Below are 24,576 nucleotides of genomic sequence, written 5' to 3'. Positions count from 1 at the left end.
ACCTGTCCCCCCTCCTCCATCACCGGGACAGAAGCTACACATCTCACCTCCATTCACCAACAGGGAGGAAAATAACGCACAATTCTTCGTATCGATCGCAAACCCATTGAGAAGCAAATGATTAACATAAATAAAATCTTGCACATGATTACTAAAGGTAGACACAAGATCCTACCCAACTCAATGTACGCAGGGTTTGGGATTGGTTCGTCCAAAATGTCTGAGAGGTTTTGTTCAAACTTGGTGATGATATAGAAGAATGTCATGTCAAAAGTTGATAAAATCTTAGAATGTCTTAATGCTATTTGTCTCACTGATTATTAACCACCATAAGCTCAACATAAATAAACAGCAGACACAAGGCTCCTGATCCTACCCAACTTTCAACTGGGTACAATGTACTCAGGATTTCGGATTGGTTTACTTTACCTTATAGGCCTAAGAGATTTTGCTCAAACTTAGTGATGATACAGAAAGCCAGGTCAAAAGTTGATAAAATCATAGAATGTCTTAACACCATTTGTCTCTAGCAAAATCACTGATCATAAACCATGGACAAGAAAGAGTGAGTGAGTGAGTATGGTTTTACGCCGCTTTTAGCAATATTCCAGCAATATCATGGCGGGGGACACCAGAAATGGGCTTCACACATTGTACCCATGTCGGGATTTGAACCCGGGTCTTCGGCGTGACGAATGAATGCTTTAACCACTAGGCTACCCGACCGTCCTACATTTAAATATAAAGGGAAGGATCATGTAATAATCTGCAGTTGTTCAATGGGGTCCTTGAGGTTGGCTCCATTAGTGTTTGAGTCCAGGGCCCTCTAACTCTTGACCTGTTTACATTTATAAGCTCAGGACAAGGATGCTGTTCTGGCTGTTGGAAGATCTGGGATGATCCAGACATACAAAGTTTTTAGTAGAAAAGGGGTCGGTCTATTTTATCTTTAAAGTCAAGTAGGCACGTGAAATATTTTCCTGCAGCACAAACTACATAAATATTTAGTCTTGCACGCTCTTAATACCTACAGTGTCAATGAATTGAAAGAAACGAAAGGCTTAATATATTCATCACCAATACGACTATCTTTACTTCAAACTCAAAATGTCTGCCTAAGTTGATTGAGTAAGTTGGTAGACAGTTGGGTTCACAAGTGGCTTACCACTGCATAACAATCAGACATTTTGCAAACAGTTGCAGTTAGCATTACACAGCAATAAAGCTTAGTTTAATATTGTTATTAATTATTCTTATTCTTGAGAGTTTATGAAACTCAATAGGAAAGAAATGCAACTGTCAGTTTGTTGAGAGCAAATCGTGGTATGTATTTTTTTAACCAGGACAAGGTCTGTCACAGATAAGGAATGACCTCTCGCACAACACAATCAGCCCCAGTCGTGCTAGACTTGCACAAGTCTCTAAAGCAATAATCATAATTAAATCGTAAGTTCTAGATTATGTAAATAATAAGAACAAGTTGTCTCTATAAGAGACTGGAGTCCACATATCTAGACTTGCCTATCAGGAGAATAGAATTACTACACATTCATGGACTTTCAGTACAGTCTTGAAGCAAGGCTACAGTCGGGCCAACAAGGAACACTCACCCTAAATTTCATGTGTTTAGAGAATGTAAAAACTTAACCGACAAGTATCTATTTGTGGGAACAATTATACACATTTAGCCTTCACTTCAAGAGGCAGGCTTAAATGCCAGAGCCACTTATATGCCAATTACCATCACAACTCACTCCCCAAATCATGAATTTGTACTCAATTTTTCTGATGGAAGTTCTTTCTTTCTTCCCCCAAATATCCCACAACAACCATGACTCAAACAATTAGGGGTGTTCTTGAGCGTTCATCTGCGTCTCTAGATGAATCTGTGCATACAGGAAGAGGGTATAATGCAGGACAAATCTGGCTGTAACTTGCCTACATCCGCCACATAAACGACCCACTTAGATAAAGCAAGCAGGGCTTTGTGTTACAGGGAGTAACAAAACTAAGTTACTTTATTAGAAGCATCACATCGGGGCATGAGGCGATGCGGTCAGCACCATGCTCTTCATCTGAGAAAGCGTTCTTCGTCATGGTAACACTCATTGACTTTATCTCCAGTTATCTCCCCTTTTTGACAACCAGGGGGAGATGATGCTCAACATTATACAAGGACAACACATAATATCACATCAAAGTATGAATAATCATAAACCTGGAACAGAACTTTTGACATCTTTGTCAAATCCAGCATCTTGAGAATCAAAAGTAGTACCAAGCCAAATGTGATCAGATAAGCACAAACATGTTCCTTTGATAAAAAAGACGAATCAAAACAAAGAAATCTAGGTCTAAATACTGAACAGTAAGAGTAACATGCTGAAAGCAGATACAGAAGCAGAGATGATGGAAACATAAGTACATCAAGTCACATGGACAGATAGTGGTATTTTTAGCACTATCAGCCATGCTGCAACTCTTTAAACTGTCGAGGTGTGATACGGCAGATATACCATACTATTTGTGTCACGATACAATATTCACTGATTTCAAGATTTTTTCACATCCCTGATTTCTTCACTGACAGAGTGTGTTGGATATAATGCTGATTTGAACAGTATTTCAATTATATCCCAGTGTGTCAGCTTGATGTGACCAAGAATAAAAAACAAGAGAAATCATGGATAAAAAAACTCTGATTCTGCCACGTAACTCTGCCTCAGATGACGAGGCTAACCATGCCCTCTCACCAACATAAAGTATAGCCTATAATGCCACACATCATATTGGGTAAATAACACAATGCTGAACTACCAGTGCACAGATTCTTTGGAGAGCAAAGCCTATAGGGAGCACCATTCTTCCACTGGGTGTGATGCTACACCAGTGCAGACAGCCAGGGCTGACAGTTTTCCTGGTTATCCACTACAAGCATATCTGAACATTGAACAGAGCTCCAGATAAGCTGCGTATCTGCTTTAAATACGCATCAGAAATGCAGAAATACGCAGTAAAATACAATCCAAGCGTATCAAATACGCAACAAACATTACAGATACCCTACAAAACTAAAACTTGTGTGTATCATCAAAATATTGTGTAGTAACCCTGCGTATTCGATTAGCAAATCAGCAGCTTATTTTATAAATTTATAAACTGGCATTCCGTCAAACTTGCCAAACTCCACAATGACAGTTACATCATGATGATTTGCCATTACACTTTTTTGTGGAAGTATCGTGGTATTTTTGAGTCCTATAAAGCTCTCGAATCCACACGACACCAGTTTGGAGGGACTAGATGAATAGTGTTTTTAAATATTTAACTTAAATACACACAGGTGTAAAAACTAGTGGGTAACAGAAATTTGAATACCCAGATAGAATTACTGATACCCAATGCATGGGTAAAATACCCACAACACCAAAAGCTTATCTGGAGCTCTGTTGAATATTCAGGCCTGCCCTATTCGTATCACCATTTCCCACAGGACACATGGAACTGACATGACCACTATTGATTGAAGGTACATCGGGGCGCAGGTTGGTATTTGACTCTGAAATTTGGTCCTTTATAAGAGCTCACTGAGACTCTACTTGTGAATTGGCAACCCGAGACATCTCATGATTTAGCCTTGACCTACTTGGTCGGACAAGAAATGGTCTTCATTTTTGCAAAACTGTCATTTTGTTCGATAGGCAGAATATGGAAGTTGAAATTTAGAACATTTACTGCATCAAAGGATCTTGAAAGTAAGTCTTCAAAACATAAACTGTCTACAATTACCATAAATCATCAACTAAATGGTTGTCCTACAGACCCATCAGAATAGAGTGTAGTAGGTGTTTATTCAAGTTCTTTGTCTGAAAAGTTCTCAATATTACCATAAAGACGCAAAATCAGCTTTGCCTCTCACTTAGTTTCCATTGGTTTAATAATTTACATCCAAACAGGCGTTTACTCCAGACAGGCATTTATTCCCGGATTTATGGTATTATGTTGTACATGTGATGACTGTGTCCTGCAGTGTGTACAGGAGACAGCATGGTGAGGCCTGTGCACCAATAGGTCAAATACAGCAGCATTGTGTCTGGAGGTGCAACCATATGGGATACAATACGTATCACCATACAGGGAGAGCGATACGATTCACCAAATTACCAATCACTGAATTAGTGATGCAAATATGTTTTTTGACAAATTGAGACCCATTTTGATATATTACCATCAAATGATTAGATCAGGTATCATTTGTAACATGGTACGGAGCTTGTGTTACTGGAAGCCGGGTATGGTGATACGGTACACTGAGGGCAAGGACGAAACATTGAAAGGTGACAGAACTTACCGGGAACAGAACATCAGCACCCCACGTAATCCTGCACACGGGTTGGTCAGTTTACCCGGTTTTCTCTAAAGAGAAAAAAAAAATGTATCAGATCATTGAATACGAGACTGAAAAAGGCTTTACATCAATATGTTTATTTTTCTCAAATTGTTCAGTGAAATACAAAGTCACCTCTACAAAGCAACAACATTAGTTATTACTATACATAAGTTCATAGAGAACAATGACGAACGAAACGTGGTTTATTTCACGATAAACCATAGTTTTATGATGACATCATTTCTGGAGATTTGGACATGTGTAACTTGATAACGTTGTATATACGACAATGTTACTTTTGAGAGTCTAGTGACTTGTTCCCCATAGATGTAGCTGGGCAATGCAGATAAACGCGATGGCCGATCAATTGCATCAAAAGTGGGACAGATATGACAATCGGTATTTGGAGAAAAGGTACAGGTAATCAACATGAGGATTGTGAGAATTTGCGGGAAATATCCACCTGTGCATAAAATGGACTTGTCTGACATTGCCGAGGTTAGATTCTTTTGAGGGAGTCATTATTATTTGAATACAGGTAAATATTTTTAAAGCTTGTACATTTTATCATCATCCTGAAACAGGCTGTACATAATGTTGACATCTCATATAAGAAATTATTGAATCATGGTCGTTGTTTACGTACAATAAAACATTGCAGGGAGAATGGTGAGTGAGTGAGTGAGTGAGTTGGGTTTAACGTTGCTTTTAACAGTATTTCAGTTATATCATGGTGTGTCAGCTTAATGTGTGAGGAAAGCCCAAAGTGATGCAGGTCTCAGATGTTTACACGAGCACGGGTATGGTGCTGACAAACCTAGACACATAATCAGGGCGAATAAACCATGAGGGGCGCATAACATGAATTTGGAAATTTGTTTTTCAAGTTGTGAAAGTTTGACTAACATTGGCTGCAGACTTGGGGATGACATCAGCCTCTGAGCACATGCAACACTCATGTTATATGGCTGGAATATTGCAACAAGTGGCTAACACTGAACTCCTTCCCTCACCACCTGGGCTCAGAAATAGAATAACTTAGGTCACACAGCTCAGGAGAGAGTGGTTCATGACAGTCTGACATCAGCAGTCTCCGCTGACCTGAGCATGATATTGATTGAAGCTGTCTGATGCCCCCTAGTAAGAGTGCTACAGGGTACATCAGATAGGTTTCTGTATGACTCAACAGTGACTGATAATGGAAATGTTAAAGGTTGAAGATTTAGGTGGTCCCAAGACTCAAGTACAACATGAGGACACCAATGGTTTTAATAGAACAAATATTTCCGATCCTTTCACATGCGACTAAATAAGTTATACACCTTTGATCCTGACATAGCAGCCCAAAATAGGCCCATGGGGATCATCTGACCCTTGATTGTATTTACCTATGTTGGTCATCTGACCCTTGTGTGTACCCATGTAGGTCATCTGACCCTTGATTGTATTGTATCTATGTGGGTCATCTGATCCTTGTCCGTACCTATGTGGATCATCCGACCCTTGTCTGTACCCATGTGAGTCATCAGACCCTTGTCTGTACCCATATAGGTCATCTGACCCTTGTCTGTACCCTTGTGGGTCATCTGACCCTTGTCTGTACCCATGTGGGTCATATGACCCTTGTCTGTACCCATGTGGGTCATCTGACCCTTGTCTGTACCCATGTGGGTCATTGGACCCTTGTCTGTACCCATGTGGGTCATCGGACCCTTGTCTGCACCCTTGTGGGTCATCTGACCCTTGTCTGTACCCATGTGGGTCATTTGAATCTTGTCTGTACCCATGTGGGTCATCTGACCCTTGTCTGTACCCATGTGGGTCATCAGACCTTTGTCTGTACCCATGTGGGTCATCTGACCCTTGTCTGTACCCTTGTGGGTCATCTGACCCTTGTCTGTACCCTTGTGGGTCATCGGACTCTTGTCTGTACCCATGTGGGTCATCTGACCCTTGTCTGTACCCTTGTGGGTCATCGGACCCTTGTCTGTACCCATGTTGGTAATCGGACCCTTGTCTGTACCCATGTGGGTCATCGGACCCTTGTCTGTACCCATGTGGGTCATCGAACCCTTGTCTGTACCCTTGTTGGTCATCGGACCCTTGTCTGTACCCATGTGGGTCATCGGACTCTTGTCTGTACCCATGTGGGTCATCTGACCCTTGTCTGTACCCTTGTGGGTCATCGGACCCTTGTCTGTACCCATGTGGGTCATCGGCCACTTGTCTGTACCCTTGTGGGTCATCTGACCCTTGTCTGTACCCATGTGGGTCATCTGACCCTTGTCTGTACCCTTGTGGGTCATCTGACCACTGTCTGTGCCCATGTGGGTCATCGGACCCTTGTCTGTACCCATGGGGGTCATTTGAATCTTGTCTGTACCCGTGAGTCATCAGACCCTTGTCTGTACCCATGTGGGTCATCTGACCCTTGTCTGTACCCTTGTGGGTCATCTGACCCTTGTCTGTACCCTTGTGGGTCATTGGACCCTTGTCTGTACCCATGTGGGTCATCGGACTCTTGTCTGTACCCATGTGGGTCATCTGACCCTTGTCTGTACCCTTGTGGGTCATCGGACCCTTGTCTGTACCCATGTTGGTCATCGGACCCTTGTCTGTACCCATGTGGGTCATCGGACTCTTGTCTGTACCCATGTGGGTCATCTGACCCTTGTCTGTACCCTTGTGGGTCATCGGACCCTTGTCTGTACCCATGTGGGTCATCGGACCCTTGTCTGTACCCGTGAGTCATCAGACCCTTGTCTGTACCCATGTGGGTCATCGGACCCTTGTCTGTACCCATGTGGGTCATCTGACCCTTGTCTGTACCCATGTGGGTCATCTGACCCTTGTCTGTACCCATGTGGGTCATCGGACCCTTGTCTGTACCCATGTGGGTCATCGGACCCTTGTGTATATACCCAGCAGAGGTGACAGTCACCTGCCACCAAGTGGCATCTTGTAAAGAACCTCTATTGAAACAAAGTGAAAGTATGTTGTTTATGGCAGTGTCAACAATATTACAGGGGATGAAAATAACAGAGTCAGCGCCTAACAAACAAGCTGTGTTGGAAATAAATGGGGTCGTTGATGTTCCCATATTATTTGAATCTTGGGACCCCCTAAATTAAATTTAGCTGTTAACATTAGGGCAATGACAAGGATCCCTTGACGTTTATGTTTAATTTCCAACACCCAAGTGAATGATAGCACAACACAATCAATCAAGTAACACATGCCCAGCAGGACAAGGCAAGTGGCACAAAGCGGTCATGAACGCTGGAAAACAAACAGCTGGTTTATGTAGTGGATTCACTACCCACTGCTCCACAGTGATAGAAATTGGCACTAGAGTACTCACGGAATTGGAAAAACACTGTTTTTCTCAATTTAAAAATCGACACAAAGTGTTACGTCGCTGTTAATACGAAATAACAAAACAACTCGAAAAGTACTAGTCTGGATTTGCTAGTTTGATCTCAGTGAACAATACAAAATGTACTTTACAGGAGGTAATTTGTCGTCACTTTCAACATTCAAAAATAAAACTAAGTCCAAATTGACATAGCAGAAACAGACTATAGGCATTATGCACCTGGTCTCACCTGTGGTCAAGGTGTCATAGGTCATGGACATTCACCTTGATCTACTTACACCTGGTTATGCCCTGTTTTTTCATTTCCGTGAGTACTTTAATCCTGTAGTCCTGGCCAAACTGCCCAATGGTTAGGTATCATAAGGTCTAGAAGACAATTTGCCCTTTTTAAGGGTTTTGCTATATGTTAGCATTATAGGGACTAAGGGACTAAAGAGGTTAGTTTCTACTGCTGCTCAAGAATTATAAGTTCATTGCACAGTTTCAACCAGACTAAAATCAAATACAGGGAGTGAGTCAACGAGTATGGTTTTACGCCTCTTTTAGCAATATTCCAGCAATTTCTTAGCAGGGGAAATCAGACAAGCGAATGCTTTAACCACAAGGCTACCACACTGCCCCCAAATACAGGGAAGACACTGACTAAACAGTATTCTTTGAGCTAAATGATTCTCAAAACCTCCCAACCAAATTACAAATATATGTACTATTTGAGTATTTCCCTGACTGATTTCCTCATTGACGGCAGATGAGTCAAATAGCCAAGATGGGGCAAGGCTTGATGACCCATCTACAGTGGCACATTAGGACAATGTCAGAGGCTGTGGCGTGAAGTAGATGGAGCAAGTGGTTGTGTTTACATTCAGCTGACAGCGCACTCTAACTTCCTGTCTGTGTTTGATGTGCTTGTACCTGGACCAACAGCGAGGGTCCAAGACACCACCCCAGCAATCATCATTAATCCACCCTTCATTACCCACACAGATCTAACACACAAAGCAGGCACAGACCATCTTTTGTTCACAGATTACTGAATAGGACCAAGAGCCTTGACCAATGATCATAAATGACAATGACCACTATTCTATGACTGTTCCCTGAGAGGGCAGATTGCCGAGTCAGGCACCTAAAGTAACCAAGATTCCCAACGGGTGCAAAATAATTAATCTGCTTATAATCTGAACTATCTAAGATCCTGACAGATATTTCTTGTGTCAGAGGTGGAGTGGATTCAAGAAGCCACCCCCTGCCACCACATGCCTCAGTTGATACATTACCCACAGCAGGTTTCACTTCATAATCCAGACATAATCTCAACCAGCAGTTAACCAGTCCTGGCTGTACATTGGCAGCCATAATCCAGACCTAATCTCACACAAGGATCTAATCCCCCTTGACCAGCAGCTGACCAGTCCTGCCTGTACATGGGCAGCCTTAAACTGCCTCAGTGGCTGCTGCCTACAGCCAAACAACCACCATTGATCATCACAAACACTGTTGTTGTAATTATCCAATTTCCATGAACATTGACAGACCTTGACCAATTTCTTGACAGAGAGAGTGTGGTATGCTCTTTGGAGATCATTCCTCAATCAAATCCTTCCACCTCAGATGCTTGAGAAAATATTTTCTTACATTCTGGTGTTTGAAGCAGACGCACCAAGAGCAGACGGCTATGGCAGGAGATAATGAAGAAGATACTACTACTGTAGTATGGAGAGGAGAGAGTATCTGATGGCAGATAGGAAATGGCTTGTTTTCTCTGCCTGGAAGTGCAGCCAGCACCACTCCTGGTATAAATAGATCCACAACTTACAACTGCTCCTCCTCGTTATAACACCACATGTGGGAGCCAGCACATCAATACCAGCTCTGCTGCTCCTCTCCTTATAAGGCAAACACTGCACACTATATTTCATACAATATTCCATTCCTGATTATTTTTCGATAAAACAATCTCCCAAGTGAAAAAATAAAGATATTCTAATTCAAAATAGAAATCCAAATAACACCAGATTTTCAAACAGAAGCTTGTTTTGTATATAAACCCTGAAATGAGCCTTGCCAAATTTCAATCACACGATACTCTCAGTTAATGATAGTGTTTATGATAACCTTTTCAAAACGTTCACGTAAAATACACACAAAACTCACAAAAATAACTGTTTATTTGTGTCATTCGGTTAGCATAAACATTTCCCAAAATGTGTATATTTGAAACTTAAGAAAGTTCACTCCTTCCTGTGTATGTAAATACACATCACTACATAGCTGCAAGTGAGGACTGCTCCCTTGACTGCAGGTGGAAACAAGGACTCCCCTCCCTTTCCTGTATCCCACCATAACACATCTGTACAGCCCTACTGTTTAACCTCTTTCCACCAGAACACACCTGTACAGTTCTACTGTTTAAAACCGGCGAAGAATAACTTGTCTCATGGTCAACACAGCTGGTGTCAAACAATGATTAATTAGATTAAATAGGGATACTTAATTTGAAGAATATGAAAGAAATATTTCTAAAATCACACTTTCATGTTGCATTGCTTCTCTTCATTGCTAAGTCATTTTGACATGGACACAGGCAACCAACGGCGCTGCAATTCGCTATGCAGAGTTGCGTCACCTGGGCAGGCCAGAAACCTATCATAGTGGGTTCGAATCCCTGTTTGCCCCAATGATGTTTCTAGAATTGTTAGGGTTTGACTGAAGTGATAAACATCAGAGACCTGTACCACTTCGGGCTTTCCTTCTACATGAGGCTGATACATTAAGCCATGATATAACTGGAATACTGTTCAAAGCGGTGCTAAACCCAACTCACTCATTCTTATCACACAGCTTTCAGTGTCTCTAGCTACCTATATAAGCCTCACACCTTGGACTGATTTACTTGAACACTTATAGTTATAGAACACTAGTAGTCATCAGTAACAGAACACAAGTAGTCATCAGCAACAGAACCCCTAGTTGTCATCAGCAAACAGAACCCCTAGTTGTCATCAGCAACAGAACCCCTAGTTGTCATCAGCAACAGAACCCCTAGTTGTCATCAGCAACAGAACCCCTAGTTGTCATCAGCAGCAGAACCCCTAGTTGTCATCAGCAACAGACCACAAGCAGTCATCAGCAACAGAACCCTAGCAGTCATCAGCAACAGAACCCCTAGTTGCCATCAGCAACAGAACCCCTAGTTGTCATCAGCAAAAGAACCCAAGCAGTCATCAGCAAAAGAACCCAAGCAGTCATCACCAAAAGAACCCAAGCAGTCATCACCAAAAGAACCCAAGCAGTCATCACCAAAAGAACCCAAGCAGTCATCACCAAAAGAACCCAAGAAGTCATCAGCAACAGACCACAAGCAGTTATCAACATGTAATAGTAATACTGACATTGTTCAAATAAACCCCAAAAGTCTGAAATCTACATTTCTTGCCTGGTGTTTCTCTAATTGGAAGGAAGCTTCTATCTACAACACTGAACACATTCACTTTTTTGAGAGCAGTTTGACAGTTTTTACCTTCTCAGTAAATGTAGGTAACATACACAGCAGCACCTGAGCTGGTCTAATTCCATCTCTACTCTACAGCACAAAACCTACTTCAACTTCCTTCCCCTCTTCAAACATCCGTGGGATACCAGAAGTATGCTCTAGAAATACGGGAAATCACGTAACACCAGGCCACAATACATATCTTCCTACATCACATCAGTACTGAGAAAGTCGCACGTAATTATAAGCATTACACTGTTTTCTCATGTTCATCAGATACTGGTGTATATATAGTGATACCCATATTCAACATACCTCTTGTTACTATGTTATAAAGGGATGCGTAATGATGAGGCTGTATTGTTACCATGTTATAATAGGATGTGTTATAGTGAGACTGCATTGTGATAGGGGTGCACCTGCTGCCGATGTCAGTGGCCCCCAATCTGGACTAGCCGTGATGCAAGTATTTGCATGTGTCCAGAAATACACAGAATGCATTCCCCTGCCAGAACCTGTTGATTCCATGAGGAACCAGTAAATGTCAAACTGTTGCCACAATGTGGGCTTGTTGTAGACTTGTATACATATCCTTGAACCTCCCCTGCACCCAGTGGGGCTGTGCACATCTCAGTGTCCAAACAAGCACCCCATTATGTAAGACATCCTATACATCTCATCATATTCACTCCACTCAGTCAATATTTGCATAACACTACACACAAGAACAATTTTCTTTGCAAGTGCTATTTCACATAGAAGGTTTGTTTGAATGAGGAACAAGACATTTGTTCTTTCCTGATAAAGATAAATCTTAAAAATTCATTCAAGGGTTTTAATATTGCTGAGTGCAGTGTTTAATCAACAAACAAACAAACAAACCATTTACACTGCTTTGAGCAATTGAGCAATATTACAGCACCAACACCATGTAGGGGAGGGGGCAGTGTGGGGTGGATGTGGATGTGGGGTGGGGTGGGGGCGGTGTGGGGTGGATGTGGATGTGGGGTGGGGTGGGGTGGTGTGGGGTGGGGTGTGGTGGTGTAAACCCGAAATTGGCTTTACACATTGTGACTCATGGAAGAATCAAACATGGGCCTTCGGTGTGATGAGTGAACACTCTACCCACTCGGCTACCCCACTTCTGCCTCGGTTCTCATGTCAGGAGACAGACAACAAAGACTTTCACCCTGCTACTTCATTTGACAGACTACCATGTGACAGAGTTTGACAGAATACCATATGACAGAGTTAGACAGACTACCATGTGACAGAGTTTGACAGAATACCATGTGACAGCGTGGCCCTGTGAATGTCAGGCCATGCTTCTGTAACACTGCCCCAAACTAAGCATGAAAGTTAAGGGGCCTATTGTCACAAGTAAACTAATTAGGGGTCCTTAGATTCCAATACTACAGCAGCCAACCTTAACAACTCCACGAGACCCCCCATACTTTGGAGCACTACACAATATTGTCTTACCTCATAACACCAATAGAAACTCACTGTTTTAGTCCACCAGTCCTTATGATGATAACATGAAGCAAAATCCTTATTTAGAGCAAATTTCTACTAGTTCTTATGATACCTCAACTTTAGGGCAGTTTGTCTGGGATGATAGGACTAGTGCCAATTTCTAACGCTGGAAATTTTTCATAATGCAATTTGAATAACGTCTTCTCAGTTTTGGGAGCTGGGAGTTTCAAATTACTATTTTTAATTTCAGGTTTGGGATTACTTCCCTCACAAAGATAAAACATTAGTCCAATTTATTTTATTACTCCAAATGTTTGACCTGACATGACTGTGAGGCAAAAACCGACAGCTTCTGTTACGGGTTAATAAATCTTTAATTTAATATCATTGTTTTTTTTACTTAAATATGTGTTTATGAATATTCATGCTAGGCTCCTTATCATGTCACCATAAAGGACACATACAGGGATCCCTCGCTACAACGCTACCTCCAGGGTCCATATAATTGATGAACGTTATAGATGATCAGCGGTTTAACGAAGGTCGAGTCGTAGGTGGTAGATGACCAACAAAACAGTATACATGCTCTGCCTACCTAACACGATCTACGCTGCACATTTCAGAGTTTAAAAAAAGATTAGAATAGAAGTTATTTATGATTCATAGTGTAAAAATAAATTATCGAGTATTAATATGCGCTTTCAAAACAAAACTCATCGTATCCCTTCAGCGAATTCAGGTGAATAAACAGGTATAACAATTTTGGTGAAAAAAAGTATGAAATTTACCATTTAAGATGTATTTCCTCCTCTCTAAGGCATTGTTTTATATGCAGAGATTAAGATTACCGTGTGTATTTCTCGTAAACTAAGCCAGAAATTGCAATCAGCTGTGCACACATATCCTCTAAATCTACCGTTGATCCAGTAAAAAAGATTTTTGATCCAATGGTTGGAAGAAATTGTATCTGAAATTATTATTTTATCAGGAATAATATATTCCAATATCGTGTTATTTTAGTTGCAGCTTCCCCCATACATACTTTAAATTAAAAGACCATAAGCGTAGCACTTTGGTGCAGATGGTATGGAGGATATTTTTTGACGTATGGAACGATTTTGACCAGTCACCATAGGGACTTCCTGCGCTACATGTATTTCGATTGCGAAAACGTTATGTTGACATTTAATAGTCAAACTGCCTCAAATATGACTTTTAGCGAGTTATGGTAGGCATTTATGATATGTGTATCCATTCTCTTGCAACTAAAGTTTATTTCAAGGCGTCAACAGCGGTAATCTGACCGTGGTTGCTGTAAATAACGGTGAGTTGTGCAATCTACCAATCACTTCACATACGATTTTGCCGAAATTATTGTAAACATTATTATAATTATTGAATGAAATTTTGAATATAATTAATAAAATATACTGCAAACATTAGTCCAGATAAACAATGATCAATTTTTTTATTACCATATATTAAAATAATAGGATTAAATTGCATACTTCAGTTTGGATTAGTTGACTGGTATTTCAGGTGTTACGTGATCGCGGTGATCAGCTGATAATGTTTTCTGAGATGGGTGAAAACATCGTGTCACTGGTAAACAATGATGGTAAACCCCTCAGAGTCCTCCAGTTAGCAATAAGTGTCCATTGCTCAAATATTCCTGTCATCAATTATTCATTACAATCAATGGAAAGGTATCTGGTTGCATTGGGGTTGAGGTCCAAGGGAGATAACTCTGAGGGAAGGATCTGGATTGGCGAGCAATCCACTGTACTATCAGTTCCTACTGCCATTCGGAGTGAGTGAGTGAATACTGATGAGACAATCCAGGAAATGAACATATGCAGCTATTTATTAATGGCAAATATGTAGGGCTAACATTTTAGACATGGTGCAAATCCACGTACCTCCAATTGTTGAAATCACTGATGTTTTGGGAAATCACATGCCATTCAAGTTTGGTTTAAATGAGTGAGTGAGTGAGTCCGGTTTGATGCAACTTTTATCACTGTTCAATCACTATCACAGATGGGGGACACCAGAAATGGGCATCACTTACTGTACCCATGTGGGGAATCGAATCCGGGGTTTCGGCGTGACAAGCGAACACCTTAACCACCAGACTACCCCACTGCGCCTGTTTGGTTTAAAGTTTAGAAGCAATTGTTTTCAGTATATAAAAAGAAATGCAGTAAGAAAAACTAAACGCTACAGAATCAATGCCTTGGAGGATTTCAACCCTTGACGCTCACACACAATTAAAGCTTGCCCACCATCAAACCCTTGACTACCAACTAGTCTCTGAACATGCTGAAATGAACATATTTTACAGAAATAACAGTTCTTAAATTATAGTTAAAAAATATAATAAAAAGGAGCCCAGAGACTTTCTTCATTTTCTGAATGATACTGCAGAAATCTAGACTTGCCAAACATTATAGACTTGCATGGGCTGTATTGGATATATTTGTTTCAGGGTCTGTATGACAGTCTACATTTAACCCTTAAACAGTTTTTAATCCGTATGAACTTGGGATATCCAATGATGTACTTTTTAATTAAAAGCTTTATAAAAGTATGTAACAAACAATTTTTTTCCAGTATAGATCTTTCGCCTCAAATTAGCTGCTTGATTCTTGATTCAAAACAGCAGCGCATCCCTCCCTCTGTTGCATCATCAGTCAGATGATGATGATGATGAGTTATCTTCACAGAGGATCGCAAACACATCTCAGGAAGCCAACTGCCATCGGCTTCAAAGAAATAATCAGCCCAAGATCCCATGCCGTTAATCAGCATCTCACACACACGATAGTACCTCCATCCTTCCCAGTTCATCCCATTTGTGTCATGGTCTCCACATCAAACAGTGGAAATTCAGGTACATATTTTAAATCTATTTTACTCAGCAGCAAAATCAGCTACCCGATAGACACTGATTAACAAGTGCATGTAATTATACCTCCTGTATGGCACTCAGCCAAGTTCGATGTCAGGTCTCTCCCTAACCCTGTCTTTGAAAACAACAAAAAACCCTGTTGTTCAAATAAACAGCATGTATTTGTGTTTGTGGTTTAACTTGGTTAGTCTCGGTTCCTGTATACAAGTGTCTGTTGAAGTGTGCAGCTTAAACTACTCACATCAGCTGGTTTACGGGTTTCAAAGATAAGGCTCCTGCTTCGCCAGCCCACCAGCCGACTGTGATTATTTTACCAAGTGGTGTTTATGTCCAAATCCGCAACTTAATTAGTATTGATTAAATCTGAAAGACACAAATAATTTTCCAGAAAAGATCAGTCCAATTATGTTTCAAAGGTTGCTATTGAAATATTGTCTGATATAGAACCCAAAAGAAAGTTTGAACTCTATGTTGTTTCATATCTGAGCAAAAGGATATCTGATTACTGGACTGATCCCTATGTAGACCTGCACCATCTGCATTGATTCATCGCGGGGAAATTGATTTCAGGTAGTGCTAAAATATTGGTCCTCCTTACTGCAAGGATGGGTGAGTTGAAGACCAACATCCCTTTGAATGCTATTCAGTTGTGTCACAGTGGGATATTTATCCCGGGACATACAAAGGTTGTAATATTTTCATCCTGCACAACAAGTTTCATAATCTGGGGAAATTCTTGGAGCCAAGGTAGGTAACTCTGCACAGCAAATTCTGGTGCCTTGGACCACCCACAAAGATCACACCCTGCACTGGCTGTGAGGTACCACTCTGTCGCTACATCCAAGGACAAACGTTATCAACCCCACACCAACAAGCCTAGTCCTGCACTTGGTAATGACTGTGGAATTGACATTTTTTTGTATTTATTTTTTACTAAAAGCCTAGGCAAGTCTAGTTTGCTTGATTCCACATATGAAAACGGCAGAAGAGGAATGGTTCTTTCGAAGAATTTTACAAAAAATTTAAAGGATGTGTGAGTGAGTGTGAGTGAGATATGACTGGTACACCACAAATGGAAGTGTGAGATATGACTGGTACACCACAAATGGAAGTGTGAGATATGACTGGTACACCACAAATGAAAAATAAGAGATATGACTGGTACTCCACCAATGGAAGTGTGAGATATGACTGGTACTCCACCAATGGAAGTGTGAGATATGACTGGTACACCACAAATGGAAGTGTGAGATATGACTGGTACACCACAAATGGAAGTGTGAGATATGACTCAGGTACTCCACAAATGGAAATGTGAGATATGACTGGTACTCCACAAATGGAAGTGTGAGATATGACTCAGGTATTCCACAAATGGAAGTGTGAGATATGACTGGTACACCACAAATGGAAGTGTGAGATATGACTCAGGTACTCCACAAATGGAAATGTGAGATATGACTCAGGTACTCCACAAATGGAAGTGTGAGATATGACTGGCTGGCAACAAATGGAAGTGTGAGATATGACTGGCTGGCAACAAATGGAAGTGTGAGATATGACTGGCCGGCAACAAATGGAAGCGTGAGATATGATTGGCTGTCCACAAATGGAAGCGTGAGATATGACTGGCCGTCCACAAATGGAAGCGTGAGATATGACTGGCTGTCCACAAATGGAAGTGTGACATATGATTGGCCGTCCACAAATGGAAGCGTGAGATATGACTTGCTGTCCACAAATGGAAGTGTGAGATATGACTGGCTGTCCACACATGGAAGTGTGATAATCACACGACTAATGTTGTAATCACACTTAAGTGTGAAAAGTTTATCTGGCGCCTCAATTACATAATAGACTGGTCCTTTTATTGTTCTATTTTTCCCATAATTCCAGTTTAGAATCCGGAGTGAAGAAAGTACGGATTAGACAGTTTTTAGTTGATGATAAATGAACTCAACAAATTTCAACAGTATCTTTGGTCCGGTATTGACAGAGATCTGGAATAGTCAGAGTCTAGTTAAGATAGATTTCACTTTCGGAGAATCACAGGTTGAAGGATGTTTTTTGTCAAAAGTGCACATTACAGGGGTAGATTTAACTGCTTGCCCATTGGCCTGTGACCAGTTAAAATTATCAAGGGCCTGAAACATAAAGTAGGAGGCCTGTCTGGCTAGTCAAAATTTCTCCCCTTCTCCATGTATGTTTAATTGTTTTAATTGGATCATCTTGGTAGAATGACAACCGACCGCCATTTTGTAATGTTGTGTACAACAACTTCTTTATTTCCTCATAAATTGCTATCAAATGAGGCAAATGGAACCCAGACATAATCTTAGAATGCAGGAAAAATAATAATTTCAGTGTCCTGCTAATCCAATTTAACTGGCACATGGCCAGTTAAAATTATCAAGGGCCTCCTGAAACGTAAAGCAGAAGGCCTGTCTGGCTGGTGAAAATGAGGTGGTTATGGGACCTCAGGTTCGGACTCCGCAACATTTAGTTGTAGGGCAGTTAGTTTGGAGAAGGGCCAGTAACTTTCAAAAGGAGCAAGCACTACTCGCTACATACAAATTTGGTTGATAAATCTACCCCTGTGTTACATATCATCTGAAACTAATTTGTATTTGAAACCAGGGGTCCGGAAAATTTAAAATCCCAATCGGACATTTACATTTATGCCACGCCCCCTTCAAACAGCGTGTTTTAGTACGACTTTTTACACACAAATTACAAGTTGTTACGTATTCATAATATGATGAATTATGAATTGTTTCAATTTAAATTGTTTAATTCACCGGACAATTAATAACAAATAATATCATTTTAGATATATATGGAAAACATTCGTTTGTTTCTGTTATAATAACGATCTGTCAACGTTGTGAACGGTCTAATTAATATTCATGAGTCTGCTAGAGTGTACGCGTTGTAACATTTGGATCGAGACTATTATCCCATATTTGGTTATCACGTGACCTCACAGGAAAAGTGTTTTTTTTAAACTAAAGATTATTTAAAACAAGACAGATAATATAATCATAAATCCTAAACTATCGTTGATAGCAGTAGTTATTTGAATACTTTTTCATCTGTACTTAATTATTGACCATAAAAAAATTTGTTATCGATCGTCACAGAAAGCAAAATGGCGGTCAATCAAGATTCAATATACGACTAGCTACTGAAAACAATAAAATCTGCAAATCCTCGTTGTATGTCAACCAAGTGAAAGTCGTTAGCCACGACTTACAAAATGATCATTCAGACTTTGAGGGTTTGGCAGATCCGCTCGACTGATCTGCATCGGTCGACTGGCTGTCGTCACGCTTTCGCTTCTTGACTGAGGTTACGTATCGTAGCATTGTGAGGATAATGAGGTACATCGATGATGCAAGGTATTTATGTACAGTTGTAAATACGTTTTACTCAAATTAACAAGATGTTCTCAGTAATAAATCCTCGATTAATCAGTGTCAACTCAGTTTATTGCCTATTACAGTGATTGACCGATTGGACTATCATTCTAGGTACGATGTATTTACAGCAATCAAAACAAACAAAGCTTGTCAGTGTAGATAATCTTCATTGTGTTACAACTGCAGACAGAAATTGCTCAGTCCTAACGGTTGATCATGTCCGGTCAAAATTTAAGAATGTCCGGACAATACTTTTTAAAATGTCCGGACAGAAAAATTTAAATGTCCGGTAAGCAATATTTTAGACCGGACATTTGAGATTCCCAATCGGACATGTCCGGCGCATATGACGGTTTCCGGACCCCTGTTTGAAACCATGTACCCAACTGTCACATGTTGGTAAACGTTCTTGCATCGTAACGGAAATAGTTCCAGCAATGCCAGGCTCTGGGATGAACACCCCTGAAGCACCCACTCAAGAACCAAGGGAGATAACTCTGTTGGCAGAGGGTCCACATGTGTTCTGGCACAGGTGGAAACAAGAAAACTTTTGATGCAATGCATCAACACGGCGGAAACAAATTTGTCAGTCAATGTATATTTACAATAAAACAATTTCCCCAAAATATTTAATTAAGATATTCAAATGAAATATCTTGAAATTTACAAATAAACTCCTTGCTCTCATATACAGTACATTAAAAGGACAATGCCATATACATATCAGCATTATATACTTACAGAAATTGTTAATGGAAAATTAAGGTAATAAATAAACAACTTAAATGGGTGACCTACATATATTCTGGCTTACACTTACAGACAAAAACCTATTGCACACATTCCAAGGTCACAAGTGTGATTTGAACTTAAATTACTGAAAAAAAATATAGAAAATAAATAAAGGAATGTGTTAAATATACACCATTGCATTTTTTGAACGATCAGTCTGAGTACCACGCTGCTGAGTCCCGAATACCATCTATATGTTCCCCCAAATCCCACATACCAAAAGGGGATTGGCAGCCTCACTGTCTCCCTCTCATTATTGCAGTAAGCTTTCTGACAAATGTCATGCATGTCTGTCAACTCACAAAATATCAAGAATTGTAAGAAGTACTAGACCAAATGTAACATGTTATGCATGTACTTTCTATTCAGTTACCCATAAGGCCATATTTCAATTTCCTGTAAGTCTCACAAACATTTCAGAATACTGTTACTATTATTAAGTAGAAAAAAAGTGATTCTGAATGTTATATGAACACACACACATTTAGAAAGAAAAAGAAGTACTTATTCGATTGCATTATTCGCTCACTAGTTCCACTTTTACGTTTTTCACTATTATTTTGCCTCATATGCAGTTACCTCCCCTACTGACTTTATAAACACTGCTGGACCCCCATGGAATAAGCACAGTTGACTACTCAGGGCCTCTCTGTCATTATTGTGACATTTTCTAACACATTTGATGAATTCAGGGGTTTTTTTAAAAACAAAACTGAACAGATTGGGAATGTGTAAAATACCAAAAACGAATTGTCACAGACAATTGTAGACAAAATCAGAAATGCATGAATTTTTTAATACAATTACCCATGTCCCTAAGACTTTTCACAGAACTATTACAAATAGACCACAGCAGCCATACTGCCATGGAATGAACTTAAAGCAACCAATACAAGGGAGATAACCCATGGTGACATGTGAGGCCTACCTGGACAGAGCAGCCACCTTACATGGGCATCTCTCCAGCAGTAGTCAACATCTGTGAAGACAAGAAAACAGCATACTTAACTTGGTGCATGAAACATAATGATTTATACAGTACAAATAAATGAAAGTATGTTCCTTGCAATGACTTACACAAGGATTACACCTGCTCAGAGGCCTACAATCAGGAGCAAGTCTTCAGCAAATGTCAGTACAAATGAACAAGTTGAAATTATAAACTTCCCAATTCATGTTATAAGAATGCTGTGGCTTTGAAGTTGTGCTAGCTTGTTTGTTGTTTAATGCTGCACTCAGCAATATTCCAGCCACATAACGGCAGTCTGTAAATAACTGAGTCTGGACCAGACAATCCAGTGATTGATATCATGAGCATTGCTCTGCACAAATGGGATACAATGACAAGCATCAACCAAGTCTGCAAGCCCGACCACCTGATCCTGTTAGTCACTTCTTATGACAAGCAGAGTCGCCTTTTAGGGCAAGCAGGGTTGCTGAAGACCTATTCTACCCCAGATCATAACGGTAGTTGTGACATGTACTTCACTGATAACCCAGTTGAGGGAGGGAGTTGGAGTTTAGCAATATTCCATCAGTACCAAGGTGGTGGTCACACATTGTACCGCCGTGTATGTTGGAAGGCCATCCCAAGCCTCTGGCATGATAAGCCAACACTTTAGCCATGAGGCTACCCCAGGTCCCCAACCAGAGGACAAGGCTTAAGTCTTTGTATAGTATTTTCACAGAAAGAAATCTTGAAACATTTGAATTTACTCATGTTAAGAAAATAAGAAATCCCTATTTTAAACAAAATAACGGTCTTTTACCAATTTGCCAGACAAGGGCACTGGGTTAGAAATACTAGATAATCCCTGACTTCAACCCTTGTGACCTACATTACAGTAATGTACTCTGTGGATGTCGGGTGCTTTCAGTGGATAAAAATCCTACATAGTCATGAAAATAAATACAATTATGGTGGTCATTTGGGTTTGCTGCCATAGATTGAATCTAAGATCTGCCAACCCCCTAATTGACATTCCCACCACCAGCCATCCCTCAACCCCCTGACATTCCCACCACCAGCCATCCCCAACCCCCTGACATTCCCACCACCAGCCATCTCCAACCCCCTAACTGACATACTGACATTCCAACCACCAGCCATCCCTCAACCCCCCGACATTCCCACCACCAGCCATCTCCAACCCCCTAACTGACATTCCAACCACCAGCCATCCCTCAACACCCTGACATTCCCACCACCAGCCATCCCCAACCCCCTAACTGACATTCCCACCACCAGCCATCCCTCAACCCCCTAACTGACATTCCAAACACCAGCCATCCCCCAACCCCCTAACTGACATTCCCACCACCAGCCATCCCCCAACCTCCTAACTGACATTCCCACCACCAGCCATCTCCCAACCCCCTAACTGACATTCCAACCACAGCCATCCCCAACCCCCTAACTGACATTCCAACCACCAGCCATCCCCCAACCCACTGACATTCCTACCACCAGCCATCCCCTACCCCCTAACTGACATTCCAACCACCAGCCATCCCCAACCCCCTAACTGACATTCCCACCACCAGCCATCCCCCAACCCCCTAACTGACATTCCCACCACCAGCCATCCCCCAACCCCCTAACTGACATTCCAACCACCAGCCATCCCCAACCCCCTAACTGACATTCCAACCACCAGCCATCCCCAACCCCCTAACTGACATTCCAACCACCAGCCATCCCTCAACCCCCTAACTGACATTTCCACCACCAGCCATCCCCCAACCCCCTAACTGACATTCCCACCACCAGCCATCCCCCAACCTCCTAACTGACATTCCAACCACCAGCCATCCCCAACCCCCTAACTGACATTCCAACCACCAGCCATCCCCCAACCTTCTAACTGACATTCCAACCACCAGCCATCCCCCAACCCCCTAACTGACATTCCAACCACCAGCCATCCCCAACCCCCTAACTGACCCTCCCACCACCAGCCATCCCCCAACCTACTGACATTCCTACCACCAGCCATCCCCTACCCCCTAACTGACATTCTCACCACCAGCCATCCCCCAACCCCCTAACTGACATTCCCACCACCAGCCATCCCCCAACCCCCTAACTGACATTCCCACCACCAGCCATCCCTCAACCCTCTAACTGACATTCCCACCACCAGCCATCCCCTAAATGACATTCCCACCACAAGCCATCCCCCAACCCTCTAACTGACATTCCCACCACCAGCCAGCCATCCCCCAACCCCCTTACTGACATTCCCACCACCAGCCAGCCATCCCCCAACCCTCTAACTGACATTCCAACCACCAGCCATCCACTTAATGACATTCCCACCACAAGCCATCCCCTAAATGACATTCCCACCACAAGCCATCCCCTAACTGACATTCCCACCACCAGCCATCCCCCAACCCCCTAACTGACATTCCCACCACCAGCCATCCCCCAACCCTCTAACTGACATTCCCACCACCAGCCATCCCCCAACCCCCTAACTGACATTCCAACCACCAGCCATCCCCAACCCCCTAACTGACCCTCCCACCACCAGCCATCCCCCAACCCACTGACATTCCTACCACCAGCCATCCCCTACCCCCTAACTGACATTCCCACCACCAGCCATCCCCCAACCCCCTAACTGACATTCATGACAATGCAACATATAACTGAAAGAGACAATGGTGTTGTGTCATCAGCAGGTGTAAGTGCCTTTCTATGAAATGTTTGGCAATATCTGATAATTGGGCCAGGCTGACTTTCTGTCTTATGTTCTGGGCCAAAAAGCAAAGCTGAAAGATGCAGAAACTGAAACATGTACAGGCTTGATACCAGCTGATGCTCATGACAGGAGGCTCAAACTGTAGAAGATCGTTTTCTATCATCAGAAAACTAAACAACTGAACACTAATTGTTGGTCCCATCACAGGATTACAAAATTGTGATTAAAATAATGTAAGTGTATGCCTTATTCCTATCACATGGCATTAACATTTCATCAAAATGACCTTCAGTAATATGAATATATTTGCAGATATCAAATTAAACACAAGATATTCACTCACTGATCCTATTCCCCCACACAAGAGAACTTTCACCATCCTCATTAGCGAGCGAAGCTTTAATTAGGGCATCAATTAATTCTCATGTGATCACTATCTGTGTTATGCTAATTCCCCAAGGATCACATTAATACAGTGAATAACACTAAGGATTCACGGATTGATTTTATAAACCCTTACATGTCTTACCGATTCCTATCTATATAACCATTTCCATTAAAAACAGAATTCCTGAATGATATTCATGGCATTAATATCCTGTTTTGCACATACTTACTTTAAATCAGATTGATGATTATGCAACTATGTGTCTTATTTGGAAGTATTACAACGATATACATATGATGAATGAATACAAGCTCAAAAAATAAAACCTTTTCTTTTTGAAGGGTTGAAACTGCAATTTTATTTGTTTCTTTTGGACCAAACATTTTAATATCTAATGTAATCAACCTTTCACATTCAATGTACCATAACCACACACAAGTGGGTGTGACCAGAGCGCCATGTCGCTGCAGGAGTCACCTCTTGTAGCCCATACTGTGCTAGGGTTCAATTTCACAACAACCCTGCCAGCTAAGCACTAGTGCTTCAAGGTTGCTCTGTCATATATGAGTAACATACCAGTGACAGAAACTACCAGTTTTAGTCCACTAGTCCTTATTATGATAA

General features: G+C 41.4%; 3 protein-coding genes across 10 annotated transcripts in view; 1 reads left to right on the top strand and 2 right to left on the bottom strand.

Moving 5' to 3' along the window:
- Nucleotides 1–24,576, bottom strand: part of LOC139458423 (rho GTPase-activating protein 32-like) — a 178,535-nt gene that overhangs the window by 153,327 nt on the left and 632 nt on the right. For 6 of the 8 annotated variants that reach the window (XM_071239848.1, XM_071239856.1, XM_071239860.1 and 3 more), the window contains exons 2-3: nt 20,786–20,836; nt 4,352–4,416 (exon numbers count right to left, since the gene is read on the bottom strand). The gene's annotated coding sequence lies outside the window, so the exon portion shown is untranslated. Of the gene's footprint in view, nt 1–4,351; nt 4,417–9,047; nt 9,060–9,301; nt 9,469–20,785; nt 20,837–24,576 lie in introns of those variants that run through there. The other 2 variants (XM_071239849.1, XM_071239851.1) reach the window with 2 other exon arrangements.
- On the bottom strand, nt 5,818–6,747 carry LOC139457389 (putative per-hexamer repeat protein 5). The gene has a single exon (XM_071238792.1). It carries the CDS (start codon nt 6,745–6,747, stop codon nt 5,818–5,820), a length of 930 nt encoding a protein of 309 aa, XP_071094893.1.
- Nucleotides 16,767–22,019, top strand: LOC139457387 (protein PBMUCL2-like). Its single transcript, XM_071238791.1, has 3 exons — nt 16,767–16,960; nt 17,113–17,395; nt 21,852–22,019. Exons 1-3 carry the CDS (start codon nt 16,767–16,769, stop codon nt 22,017–22,019), a joined length of 645 nt encoding a protein of 214 aa, XP_071094892.1.

This window comes from Haliotis cracherodii, unplaced genomic scaffold, assembly GCF_022045235.1.
Source record: "Haliotis cracherodii isolate W230 unplaced genomic scaffold, xgHalCrac1.p SCAF_12, whole genome shotgun sequence".
Lineage (NCBI taxonomy): Eukaryota > Metazoa > Mollusca > Gastropoda > Lepetellida > Haliotidae > Haliotis > Haliotis cracherodii.
Note: the sequence above shows the minus strand (reverse complement) of the source record. Positions and strands in the feature narration are given on the sequence as shown.

Coding starts and splice junctions, on each gene's coding strand:
- LOC139457387 (XM_071238791.1), top strand. CDS start 16,767: ATGACTGGTACACCACAAATGAAAAATAAGAGATATGACTGGTACTCC. Junction 16,961..17,112: donor GGTACTCCACAAATGGAAAT/GTGAGATATGAC, acceptor GATATGACTCAG/GTACTCCACAAATGGAAGTG. Junction 17,396..21,851: donor TGCTGTCCACAAATGGAAGT/GTGAGATATGAC, acceptor TCCCACCACCAG/CCATCCCTCAACCCCCTGAC.
- LOC139457389 (XM_071238792.1), bottom strand. CDS start 6,747: ATGGGTACAGACAAGGGTCCGATGACCCACATGGGCACAGACAGTGGT.